The sequence below is a fragment of the Antedon mediterranea genome, chromosome 10 (assembly GCF_964355755.1).
Source record: "Antedon mediterranea chromosome 10, ecAntMedi1.1, whole genome shotgun sequence".
Lineage (NCBI taxonomy): Eukaryota > Metazoa > Echinodermata > Crinoidea > Comatulida > Antedonidae > Antedon > Antedon mediterranea.
In genome coordinates this window covers 6,829,386-6,841,537 of record NC_092679.1, presented here as the reverse complement: position 1 = coordinate 6,841,537, position 12,152 = coordinate 6,829,386, and the positions used below count along the sequence as shown (strand labels likewise).

Sequence of the window (12,152 nt, the reverse complement as noted above, 5' to 3'; positions counted from 1 at the left end):
ATTGATCCAAGAAAAAAAAAAAAGTCAGAGTCTAGGCTTAAGGTGTGCCGCTGTGATTTGATCTGCAGCGGGAAATATGAAGTATGTTCAGCTTGGTGTGTTACAGTTAGTTGAAACGCCGGTTTGGCTAGTATGGCTAGCGAGAGCTCCTTCAAACACGTCTACTCTCGTTGAATCACAGCATATCATTAAGTTAAGTTAATATTGGTACATTCTTTTAAAACAGAAGGTAATAAATTATATAAAATACTAGCAGAATAAATAAAAGAGCGCCGGAAACATTCCAATTTGACTTTGAGTACCAGTAAGTCGCCCCTAGAAGCAGCCCTAGTCCTCATCATAGAGCGTATCGGAACAGTGGAAAATCGTTGGGTGATGTATCGAGGGGCAATATTGTTCATAGCTTTAAAAGCTAGGCAGCCTACCTGGTACTGCACCCTCTGTGACACATTCATGATGTGTAGAGATGTTAGAAGAATGTGAGTGCTGGTGCGAGGCGGAGCGGATATTCTTATATCTTACAAAATACATTTCTTTACTTGTGGCTGGAAATTTAAATGTGTCAGCGTGAGAAACGCTATTTGTGTACGTGTTACGCAATTACAAACTGTTTGGGACAATGTAATTATTTTGAATGAGCATTTAATCCTCATGTTTTATTAACATTTTTACACTATACATTATTTAAATGACAAATTAACGATATTGATCATATCATAAAGCATGCGCATAAAAAACAGATGTGTGATATAGGCGTATAATTAAGTTTATAACATTTTCTATCACTGTTTAAAGTAGTACTGTAGTAGTACTTGTAGCGATGCGTGCGTATTAAGTCCTCTATATTGAAGTAACATTAGAAAATCCATACTAATGTTTATCGCTGTAACAACATAAGTTAGGCAAACCAATCCATGTTCTGTTTTGGTTCTCGGTGCTTCCTGAAGAAAGTCCATATCATTGTTTGGCCAATTCCAGCAGACGACACCATTGTATAGCCTAACAATTCCAGACGGTTCAAAATGTTCCTTGCTGTTTCTTGTGATCGATACTCTTTACTGCAAAAAAAAAATTATTTATATAATTAAAAAAATGAATGCAAATATTCTTGCGTTTTTTTTTGTTTTTTTTTATTCTTTCGATGTATTTATCTATAGGAAAGTAACCAAGCATCAACCAATGCGATATTCTAAATGTTCACGAATTAAATTAGGAGCTATATAAGCACTGGACTTGTTGTATATTTGGAAAGAAGACAGGGTATCTTGGTATAAACAAATGAACAGACAGGGACTGTGATGACAAAATGAGGTACATGCGACGTGTGGAGGAAAACAATCATATACGGTAACTATAACTCTGTGCGGATTAATATCCCGATATACCATGAATTACGGAGTAGCCTACCGGTAAGTACAGATTGAATACTACTGTACTTATATAAAATACCACAATAACAACATACGATAGATTATATAAGCAGCAATCTGACATAATTACAGACAAGTCCTACAGTTCCCAACCGAGCCCGATTCCTATGCCCTTTTGTATTAGTAAAAGTCAGTTTCCCACAATAATACATTATTTTATACACAAAATAAAAACAAAATTACACACAATATATAATACAATTATAATTGATGTCAACAAATAAACAATACGATCAGTGAATAGGTTTAAATGAAAAGTGCTCGTGAAACAAACAACCCTTAACAAAATATATACACCACCACCATCGTTAAATAATAAAAGGCCGACACCATGTCAAACATACTGGTCCAATTATCTTCGTGGTATTTTCCATAGTAAAACTTACCAACATAAATATCCCCCATGCATTGTATTTTATATCAGTTCTGTTGTGAGCTAGATATAATATGCAAAGTGCATTTAAACTGTATTAAATAAATGAGAATTGTAACGTAAATTGATAACTTTCCATTTAATTTCACAAACATATTATAAGCATGGACAAAAGAAATTGTATCCACGGTATACAATCTAGCTATCTATAGCTACTCTACCAATCACGACGCAATGTATCGTCTATGATTGGTCAACTCAATGCGTCTACGTAGCATACATCCTTTTGTTTGTGGGTACGAGCGCATGTATGAACATGAAGTGCATACAAATGTCCAATCACGGGATCGGACTTTCCATGCTTCACTCTGAACTGATTTTCGGCGGGACCAAAGTTTTCCATGGTTTTCTGGTCATTGGTCAACTTGCTTGCGTTGCGTCTACGTCATTGCGTTCCGTCTCTAGTTAGAACCAAGCTTTACGTTGTGCGTATGTGTGCCGTTGCGTTGCATCCAATTGGGAACCTAGCTTTACTGCTCAATAGTTAAATTTTAAGGAAACTTAAATTATCAGTTAAATATTTTTCACAATCACACCAATATTTTGAATAAATAGCTCTCAAAATATCTTAAATTTGGTTTTAATACAACCTTTTAACAATAGCACAATTATATTTATGTAACAATTAAAACAAACATAGAAAAAATGATTCAAATTAGTGATATTAATGCCAATAATCATGATTGTGTCTACTTTTCAACTTCTTTCATACAATAATAATTTTTAATTTGTTCACATTCAGTTTTTTTTATGAAGGTTTAAAAAACTGTACTGTACTATGTGGCTATACAGTACTTTCCCACACAATCATTCAATACAATTATCTTATAATTCAATATTAAATACTACATGGCTAATTTTCTGATGTATTTTCATTCAAAATGCGTTGGTTTATTTCCATGTAGGCCTATTAAAAAAAATAAAAACCTAATTGTTGTCAATTTGATACAAATAATTATTTATTTATTTATTTATTATACTGCATTTAAACTCACTAAATATAAATAGTATATATAATATGTAAATTTTCAGACATACAGAACCCACACAATAAATACTGGAAACTATTAACCTTGATTCACATGTAAATAAATGTAACTAAAGGTACTGGTAGTGTACAAACTAAGGGCCAATTTACACATACGACCAGTAACGGTAATAAAAATATAGAATCTATGTTATTCCTTATGACCATTCACACACAACGCAGAGCAGACTGGCGGTTTCAGCTCAGGATAGATACAAATTCTACTTGGGACAAGGTACGCGGTTTTCCACTTACCGTTGCTGCTCGTCTGTTTAAATTGGCCTCTCATGCAAAAGCTTGTTCATTTTCAACATTTGGTAATTGGTAATTTCTACCAGACTCAATGAGACAAGTACTGTATATTTGATATTGCACTGAACAGCTTTATGAGTTGTGTTTGATGCGCCTGGTTTAAAAAACCTACAGTAAGTGGCCCTCCAAGTTCCAATTCTGGAGGCTTGTCTTTTCCTTTGGGCAAAGCTCAGGGCCCCCTGAATTTAGCCAGTGAGTGCTCATTGCCATTATGCCACTGCTTGACATTGTTAATATCTTAGCAGAAATGGGGCGGGGGGGGGGGGGGATACTTTTGTTACTTTATTGTACATGTGAATTTTTTATTTACAGTAGGCCTGTATACAAATATTACTATTAGTTATTATTATCAATACAGTTCTGCATTAGTGGGCAATGAAGCGTCCATATACATGTTTGACCTATACCAGTCATTCCCACAACTTTGTAGCCGCGCTTTTCCAAGCGGTCAAGAACCTCACGTGGCGTTTCTGGTGAACGAAATTCGTGGCTGTGGGAATATGAGAAAAGGATTATTATTCTTCATCAACGAGAGAATTGAAAATCTTCAATCTTCCCCATCATCTTGCTGACCATATCTTGTTGCCATCATTTTGTTGCTATTATTTTGTAAACCTTAAATCATCATTTCCCTTTCTATATCTTCCACAACAATTCAAATTTCAAAGCAAAAAATATAATATTGGTATATAGTTTAATATAACAATGTTAAAAATCAATTAACATTTGGAAAAACATAAATAAGACAATAAATACAGACTTCGAGCAATTCTAAACGAAACTGTACATAAATGTCAATTATCGTACATCATAAATTGTAATGAAACATGATGGTACCAGTATTTTAATGCTGCATGCTGTAGTGTTTCATCATTTAGTAGTGAAATACTAAGATACTGTAAGCAAACGCTTATAAAATAAATATTAAATAAATAAAATGTTCACGATCAACAGAAATAAATTACTGTACCAGGTTACAAGTGACATCTTTTGAGCAGTTAAATTAAAAATTACAAATAAACCAAAACATAATGAAATTTTTGAAATAAAATTTTCGTTTTTAGTGAAGGTGAAGATAAACGTTGAACTTACCAACGTTTCGTGCGTTAGCATCGCACTTTTTCAAAGTAGTGGTGTCGGCTTGATTTGCCGACACTGATCATGGCATAGTAACAAAAATTTTATTTCAAAAATATTTTGGGAAGTAGATGAATTTTTTCAATTTTATCCAAAACATAATGTATAATTATACTTTTCAGCATTCACATATTTATTATGTAATAACTATAGTATACTTGTTTATACATACAACTAAGTACACTTTTTGATCAGATTTCTTTGAGAAACTAAAATTACAATGAAAGAAACTGAAGGTCTTAATTTGGTTCAACTAATGACAGAAACCATTTGATTAAAACTGCATGCATTGCATTGAAACAACTCTATTCACTTGTCTAAAAATGGCTGCTATACTAAACCACACAAAATTTGAGGCATTATTTTCATTTTTTTTCTATGTATAATTGTACTATTATGCATATGTTATAAATAAATGGATATGGCATGTTCACTAATGAATAAATGAATCCATGTTTGGTACAGTGTGTACTAAGCCAGTAACCAGTTAGATTTTGGTCTTCATACGTGTTCACATGGAGGTGAGCCCAATACAGTAAACAGCGATATAAAAAGGGAATAGTGAAATGTGGTGCCCTTCGTGAGAATGTACAGTTGAGCGCTGCCTACACTTATTTATATCAAACTTTATGGCAAAAAAATGTTATGTGCCTATTCTATACAGTACTGTATGGACATGATGTCATATCACTACCATATTTTATTTGGGCACATCACACTTTTTTTGTCAAACTAGTGTGATAGTGTAGTAGACAGAGATTTAGCCAATCAAAATGTGTATAACGATGGTAAGAAAATAGAGATAGTACTTACAAGTTGTTTCCAACTTGTTTAGTGAGAACAGCTCCTAGTTCAGCCATTAATTCAGGATCCGATGACTCATCGCCACAGATCGTTGGACCACATTCCTATTTTTTAACATTAATTTATTGTTTGTCTTTTTTTATTTATAAATGATAAATAAAAAAACACATTCATTTATTTCATTGTTTGTTTATCAACAATAGTATAATATTCAATAGTGATTTGTATTGTTGTCAAAATTTATATTTTCATTATAATATAATATTAATTACGCCGTATTACTTATTATTGATTGTATTTGTTTGTTTATTTAATTTATGTTTTCAAATTTATTCACGTATCTATTACACATTACAGCATTTTTGCACATTAAAAATTCTAAATATTATTCCAGGAAAGTACAGTTGGGCCTACTTGGCCATTTTTGGGAAAAAATCCCTGTACTGCTCTATAGGTTTATACAAAAACTGGGACGAAACGACTGTAGAGCATACAAAACTCTAACATTAACAACATCACCCATCGATGTCAGTGACATCGTCAATGTTTCCTACGACGACAGGCCTAGCATACACACCTACATGCGGCTTGCCTAGTGTTAACAACAGCAACTGTTATTATTAATATTAAAACAAAATATGTTTACTTACCAATCGTATCTGCGTACTTATTAACACATAAGGCATATTTCTATTTAAATCGAGTTTAATCTAATTGAGACCGAGATTGTACACACACGATCGACACACACACGCATCATCTTATTTTTCGATTCGTCAACATATCATAGTTTCCGGGATTGGCGAACTGTCCCGATCTTGTCTCCTCAGCTCTTTCTTTTTCTCTACAACAAGTACACCCTATAGAACTTTTATTTTTTAGCGTAACACGCTTGTCGTCGGGATCGTTCCTCCTCAATATATAATAAATATTATGGTACTTTTCTATTACCTATTTGAATATCATTGTGATTTTATTGCAGTAAATCGAACATTTTATGTATTAATATTCGACTTTTATACAAACCGCTAGTTCCACTTTTTATATTAACTGCGTTATACAAAAGTTAAGTTAACCTTTGACCATTATGTTTTTAATCAGTAAGCAGCACCACATTTAGGCCTCTGGTTAAAAACTTACAGTTACAGTTTATAATAAAATGGCTAATATTAATAATCGTATACACGAATTATTAGCTTCATTAGGTATCGGTATAGTCATCGGCGCAGGTGGTGCAATTATTTTAGAGCGTATTTTTAATAGAACATCTCGAGAGCTAGGCAAGCTTTCTGACTTGGTAGGAGAAATTCGCGATGAACTTGACAAGCTGAAAAGCGTTTTATCAGAGTCCACTGATTCCGCGTCGATTCGATCCAGAGGCGTAAGAAAGGCCGGTTCATATTACAGCATTCATCCGAGTAGTGGTGATGAAGATGACGAATTTGAAGAAGCCTATGAAGTGTTAGTATTTAATCATTAAATGGGCATATTTTGTTTAATTTTTAATAATAATATATTATTAAATAGGCCTACTAGTACTAACATAATAATAATAAATAAATAAAATATACTATTTTAGGCCTATTCTAGGGACCATGCAATTCATCATCACGTGTTTGTATTTATACTAGCTAGGCCTACAACTATCTTATGCCTATCAATGAGTGGTGAGGAATAAGTAAGTTTCAATAATAAACCCCATGCACTGCATCTCTAAACAACGCACAATAGATCATTTGAATTTTTTCATAATACCAAAAAGTATTATATTATTTTAAACTAAAATAATCCTGATCAGATCCTGATGCGATATAGCATTTACTCACCATCATTGCGTAAATGAAGAAAAAATGATTAATTAGAGAACAATAAATATTTAGATTTTTTTTTTAATAAACTCATTTTTTATACTAAAATTGGAAGTAATAAATAATTTAATTGCAAATGGAATTACTTAAAGTACTGATATGATTGTTTTGGTTATAATTTTTATACTTAAAAAAATGATCGTTTTGTTCCCAAAAAGATTTACAACAGCGCCAGAATCCTTGTTGTACAAAGATGCACCAGAATACCAAGTGGATGATGAAGAATTAAGTGAACATCTTAAAGAAGTGGATAAACTCTTCAAAGGCTCCGAGGATGATGTCATCAGTGCATATGATCTATTAATAGAAAGTAGAGAAAAGGTACGGTAACTGAAGCTAGGTAGAGGGACGATTCAGCTCAAGACAATTCGGCCCAGGACAATTCAGCCCTGAGACAATTCGGCCCAGGACAATTCGGCTCAGTACAATTTGGCCCAGGAATATTCGGCCCAGGACAATTCAGCCCTGAGACAATTCGGCCCAGAACGATTCAGCCATGAGACAATTTGGCCCAGGATGATTCTGCCCTGAGACAATTTGGCCCAGGACGATTCAGCTCTGAGACAATTTGGCCCACGACGATTCAGCCCGTTTATATTTTTTAACTTGTTCTGCTTTCTGTTTTCAGTATTCAAGAAATGCTCAGGTTCTATGGCGACTAGCAAAATCTCATATGTTATATAGCGGTATTAAGTCAAAGCATGGGGAATCTATAGAACAAAAACGATTACTGTATGAAGGTACAGTAATTATTTAATTTTAAATGTTTTTTTTTTATTCTAAAAAAAAATTAACAAATTAGGGGGATAAAATAAACAAAACATTAATTATTGGATATTCTTTTATTTAAATGTATATTTTGTGTAAGTTTAAATAAAATACTTGATAATGTTACCAAACATAATTATTGCAATGTAGACATTTTTCATTTTATTTAACTATTTTTATTATTTTAGTACAGTATTTGTTTCTAATAACTATAGAGAAAATAATACCATGCCCACACCTGATGGAAGGGAAAAATGCCTTCAATTCATTTCAAAATTATACATGCACAATGTACTGAACAAGTACCCCTCAGTCAAGATATGAATTGGAGGCATTTTCCATTAAATGTGTAAAACCTTGTCTACACTATCAAATTTTATGTGACAAAAAAATGTGATTCGCCCATATGTGGACATGATGATGTCATATCACTACCATATTTGACCATATCACTACCGTATTTGAACACATAACACTTATTTTGTCAAACTAGTTTGATAGTGTAGACATAGCTTTGGGTAGTACTAGTAAATGTTCAGAAAATCATTATGTATTTTGAGAAATATATACATCATACAGTAACACATGAAACATTTTTTTTCAGGTTCAGAAATTGCTAAAAAGGCATTGACTTTTGACAATGAGAGTGCTGATGCCCACAAGTGGTTTGCTTTGTTGATAGGGAGTTTAGCAGAATATGAGCCGACAGCTCAGAAAATATCAAATGGTTTCTTGTTTAAGGTGAGTCAGTGGCGAATCCTGGATTTTGAGATAGGAAGCTCAGGGCCTAGCAACTGTAAAATGCCGAACCTACTGTTAGTGTCATGTCTATTGATTGAATGTCCCTCCTCTTGGATCTGCCTATGTACAATAAGTAACAATTAAATAATAATTGTGATGATAGAGAGGTATTTGTTGGTTTGTTGGAATATGTAAATGATCAAAACAATCTTTTGTTTTTTTGCAAACATTTCCTTATTGAATGAACATACTGAGAGACCAATTCAGCTCACATTCTATCTAATCAGAATTTACTGATGTAGGATTGTTTTAATTGACATCGATAAATTATGTTTTTTTACAACCAGCTAGGTGAAGATATATTGCCAACACCATTTACAAATAGATAGTTGTGAGTAACAAATATATATTTTCTTTTGTTTAACTCTTTTTTTCAGGAACATATATTAAAAGCCATTGAATTAAGACCCGCCGAAGCTTACTTGTATAATTTTTATGGAAGATGGTGCTTTGAGGTAATTTTTCATTTACCATAATGTCAACACGTCTGTACACAACGACAGAGGCTGCATGTACCAGTATCCCCTACTTTTCCACACAAGCCAGATGTGTACATTTGGACCTCCAGTTTTATTTCCTTATCCGATGAGTGATGGAATATACTAACAAACTGTATAAAGCTCTGTCTACACTATCAAACTTTATGTGAAAAAAAATATGTGGACATGATGTCATATTTCAATTCAACGTAAACATTTATTTTCTTTCTTTCAATCAATAACAATAAAACAAATGAATAAGGTATTAAAAAAAAAAGTACAAATTTCAAATAATACATTTCATAGATATATATATATATATCCAATCTGCAGACAGTACTGTTTCGATCTTATTAGATCTCGTCAGTGCAGCTCAGGTTTCGAAATGAAATGTACCGCAGAACTGGCACAACATATAGGCTGAGCCAGGTATGCAGGACATGGTACACTGATTATGAATACAAAGAGTGCACAAGCTCAACGAGCGTGCTTTGCAAAATATATATAAAGCCAATAAATTATAGACTAATATTCACTATTATATATGAGCACATCACACCTTTTTTGTCAAACTAGTTTGTGTTTATTTTGACAGGTTTCAATGCTTAGCTGGTGGGAGAAGAGAGCGGCTCAGGCTATTTACGGTTCACTACCAGAATCCACCATTGATGAGGCACTGTCAAACTTTCTAAAAGCAGAGGAAATTGAACCTGATTTCTATAATGCAAATTCTCTGATGATTGCAAAGGTTCGGAAACAATTAAAATTTCATGATGTAATCCTCGTTACAACCGTGGAGAGATTCTCCATGTTACAACTAATTAAATTAGATAGCTGTGATGTCTTTATTTAAACTGAAAAATATGGTTTTAATTAGAGAATGATTTAATTGGAAATCACCTAAAAGATAATTTAATGAATTGACTGATCTATGTTGGCCACCACTCCAACTCTTCCTTTTTCAAAACGACATTTATCTCATCATTTATTTTATATAGTAAAGTAATATATATTTATAATCCCCTTTTTTAGTGTTATATTCAGAAGAGAGAATACACCAAGGTGGCTGGTTGGTTGGAAAAAGCTGTGTCAATTGGTGGAGAAACAGCTGATGTGAGTAGTCATGTAATTATTAAAAAAACACTTTTGATTTTACTCTGTTATTTTCTTAAAAGCCCAGAAATCTGAACATTATTTTAATGTTCTCCCTATATTAAAAACAAAATCTGTTACAGAAGAAAACCCTGCGTTTTGGACACTGTTATAAATTTTTTTTTTCTTTCTTGTGTAATTAAGTAAAAAATAAGACAAAATGACATGTAACTACTGGCAAACGAGATGAATATTTATTTGGTAAGCTCCATTTGTGTCAACTGCACGTGTGACGTATGAAAGGCCAAAAGTGCCAAAAGTATAATGTTACAATAATGATACAAGTACAAAGATAGAAAAGAATGGAAAGGGGGAATCTCAAAAGCAAAGCTTATAAAAGTAGAAACCCCCTGTTACAGAAAAAATATAAAGTGGAAATTTTCCCGTGTGAAACAAACACAGTGTCCTAAGGTGTCCATTTGATACGGGCTCTACTGCATAATGTACATTTTAGGAAGATAACAATACGTTTTTGTTTCTATTTATTTATATTTCAGGAGATTACGGCAAGAACAGAAGCAAAGACACTGTTACCACAATACAAGTAATAAACCTCAACAAACTATACTATCTATCATCCTTCAAATTCAACTTAAAGATAGAGGTCAGTCCGATTGTTTAACACAAGTACTGTATGTTCAAAGTTCAATAGTACTCTAGTCAAAGTGAGTTATATGTGAATATATGCAATTTGTACATTTTGTATGCTAAAAAGTTTAAACAGTGTGAGAGATTTACAACTATATATTTAAAACAAATCACTAAAATCTACAGTTACAAGTTACAGATTAAGTAATAAACATTTTATTTTGACTGAAATATAACATGAAATGCTACAATTTCTCATTTATTCACAAATGTTTTGTTTACATTGAGATTCCATAGACTACTAAACTGAGGGCATGACAAAAATGACAAGAAATGCATTATATATACTAATTTTCAATATCTGAATAATCAACAATGCACATTCTTCTACTGTTTTGTTGAATGAGCTCATTTATTGGAATCAATGTTTAGACCAAAAAGAGCTTCTTTTACGCGTTTACGCAGTAGTAGCGAATGAATGAACGAACGATGTTTCGGGAGGCGATGTATAGAATAGACATGTTTGACACAGTTCGGTAATTTTGTTTGAATGTATACGAGTTGAAATAAATTTGACTATTAATAAAGTTATATTGTAGGATAAGGGCTTCTAAAGCTCTGTCTACACTATCAAACTAGTTAAAGTTTGATAGTGTAGACAGTGCTTAATCTTTCAGTAGTTTTATAGGTTTTTTCCAGGTATTGCTTGCCAAGTATGATTCTCACTATGCTATTAACATTATTAAATCACGTCTGCGATGAGTCTATTTTAAACAACGGAAACTGTCACACCAGACAGCAAATAAACCTTGAAGCTCTGTCTAAACTATCAAACTTTATGACAAAAAAATGTGATGTGCCCATATATGGACATGCTGATGTCCTATCACTACCATATTTGAGCATAACACTACCATATCTGGGCATACCACAACTATATTTGGGCACATCACACTTTTTTTGTCAAACTAGTTTGATAGTGTAGACAGAGCTTTATCATATATTCTAGTCTGAATTTTAATTAATTTTTATTATATTATATTGGGAATATTTTGCTGATGATAACGTGATAAAAACGTTTCAAATTAAATTTGAATCAAGAGCTTCTAGTTGGACTTTACCGACAGCCGCAGCGAACATCATGAACTTAGTGGTATCCCAACGTATGTGATCCATTTGTGTAGCAATTTTAGTGAGTGGTTGGTTGATTGTGAATTTTGTATACATTAGATGAAGTTTGTACGACGGAGTATTGTATATTTGTATTTTTATTGGTGAAGTGACCACATATTTTTAGAATAATTATATTGTAAATTTTTTTAATGGCAATAAACGGTTATAAATTATTTGTGT

General features: G+C 32.7%; 2 protein-coding genes across 3 annotated transcripts; one reads left to right on the top strand and one right to left on the bottom strand.

The window, feature by feature from the left end:
• Nucleotides 1–256: 256 nt before the first annotated feature.
• Nucleotides 257–5,914, bottom strand: LOC140059816 (GTP cyclohydrolase 1 feedback regulatory protein-like). Of its 2 annotated transcripts, none has more exons than XM_072105748.1 (3): nt 5,794–5,914; nt 5,153–5,247; nt 257–1,058 (listed from the first exon to the last, which is right to left on the bottom strand). In XM_072105748.1, the coding sequence occupies exons 1-3, from the start codon at nt 5,827–5,829 to the stop codon at nt 899–901; spliced, it is 291 nt and encodes a 96-aa protein (XP_071961849.1). In that variant the 5' UTR covers nt 5,830–5,914; the 3' UTR covers nt 257–898. The 2 variants fall into 2 exon arrangements, with proteins under 2 accessions (XP_071961849.1, XP_071961850.1); XM_072105749.1 differs by lacking the exon at nt 257–1,058 and adding an exon at nt 2,490–3,692.
• Nucleotides 5,915–6,238: 324 nt separating this feature from the next.
• On the top strand, nt 6,239–12,140 carry LOC140059809 (regulator of microtubule dynamics protein 3-like). Its single transcript, XM_072105736.1, has 8 exons — nt 6,239–6,604; nt 7,170–7,332; nt 7,640–7,751; nt 8,384–8,520; nt 8,958–9,035; nt 9,655–9,807; nt 10,092–10,172; nt 10,709–12,140. The coding sequence occupies exons 1-8, from the start codon at nt 6,303–6,305 to the stop codon at nt 10,757–10,759; spliced, it is 1,077 nt and encodes a 358-aa protein (XP_071961837.1). The 5' UTR covers nt 6,239–6,302; the 3' UTR covers nt 10,760–12,140.
• The last annotated feature ends 12 nt before the right edge of the window (nt 12,141–12,152 follow it).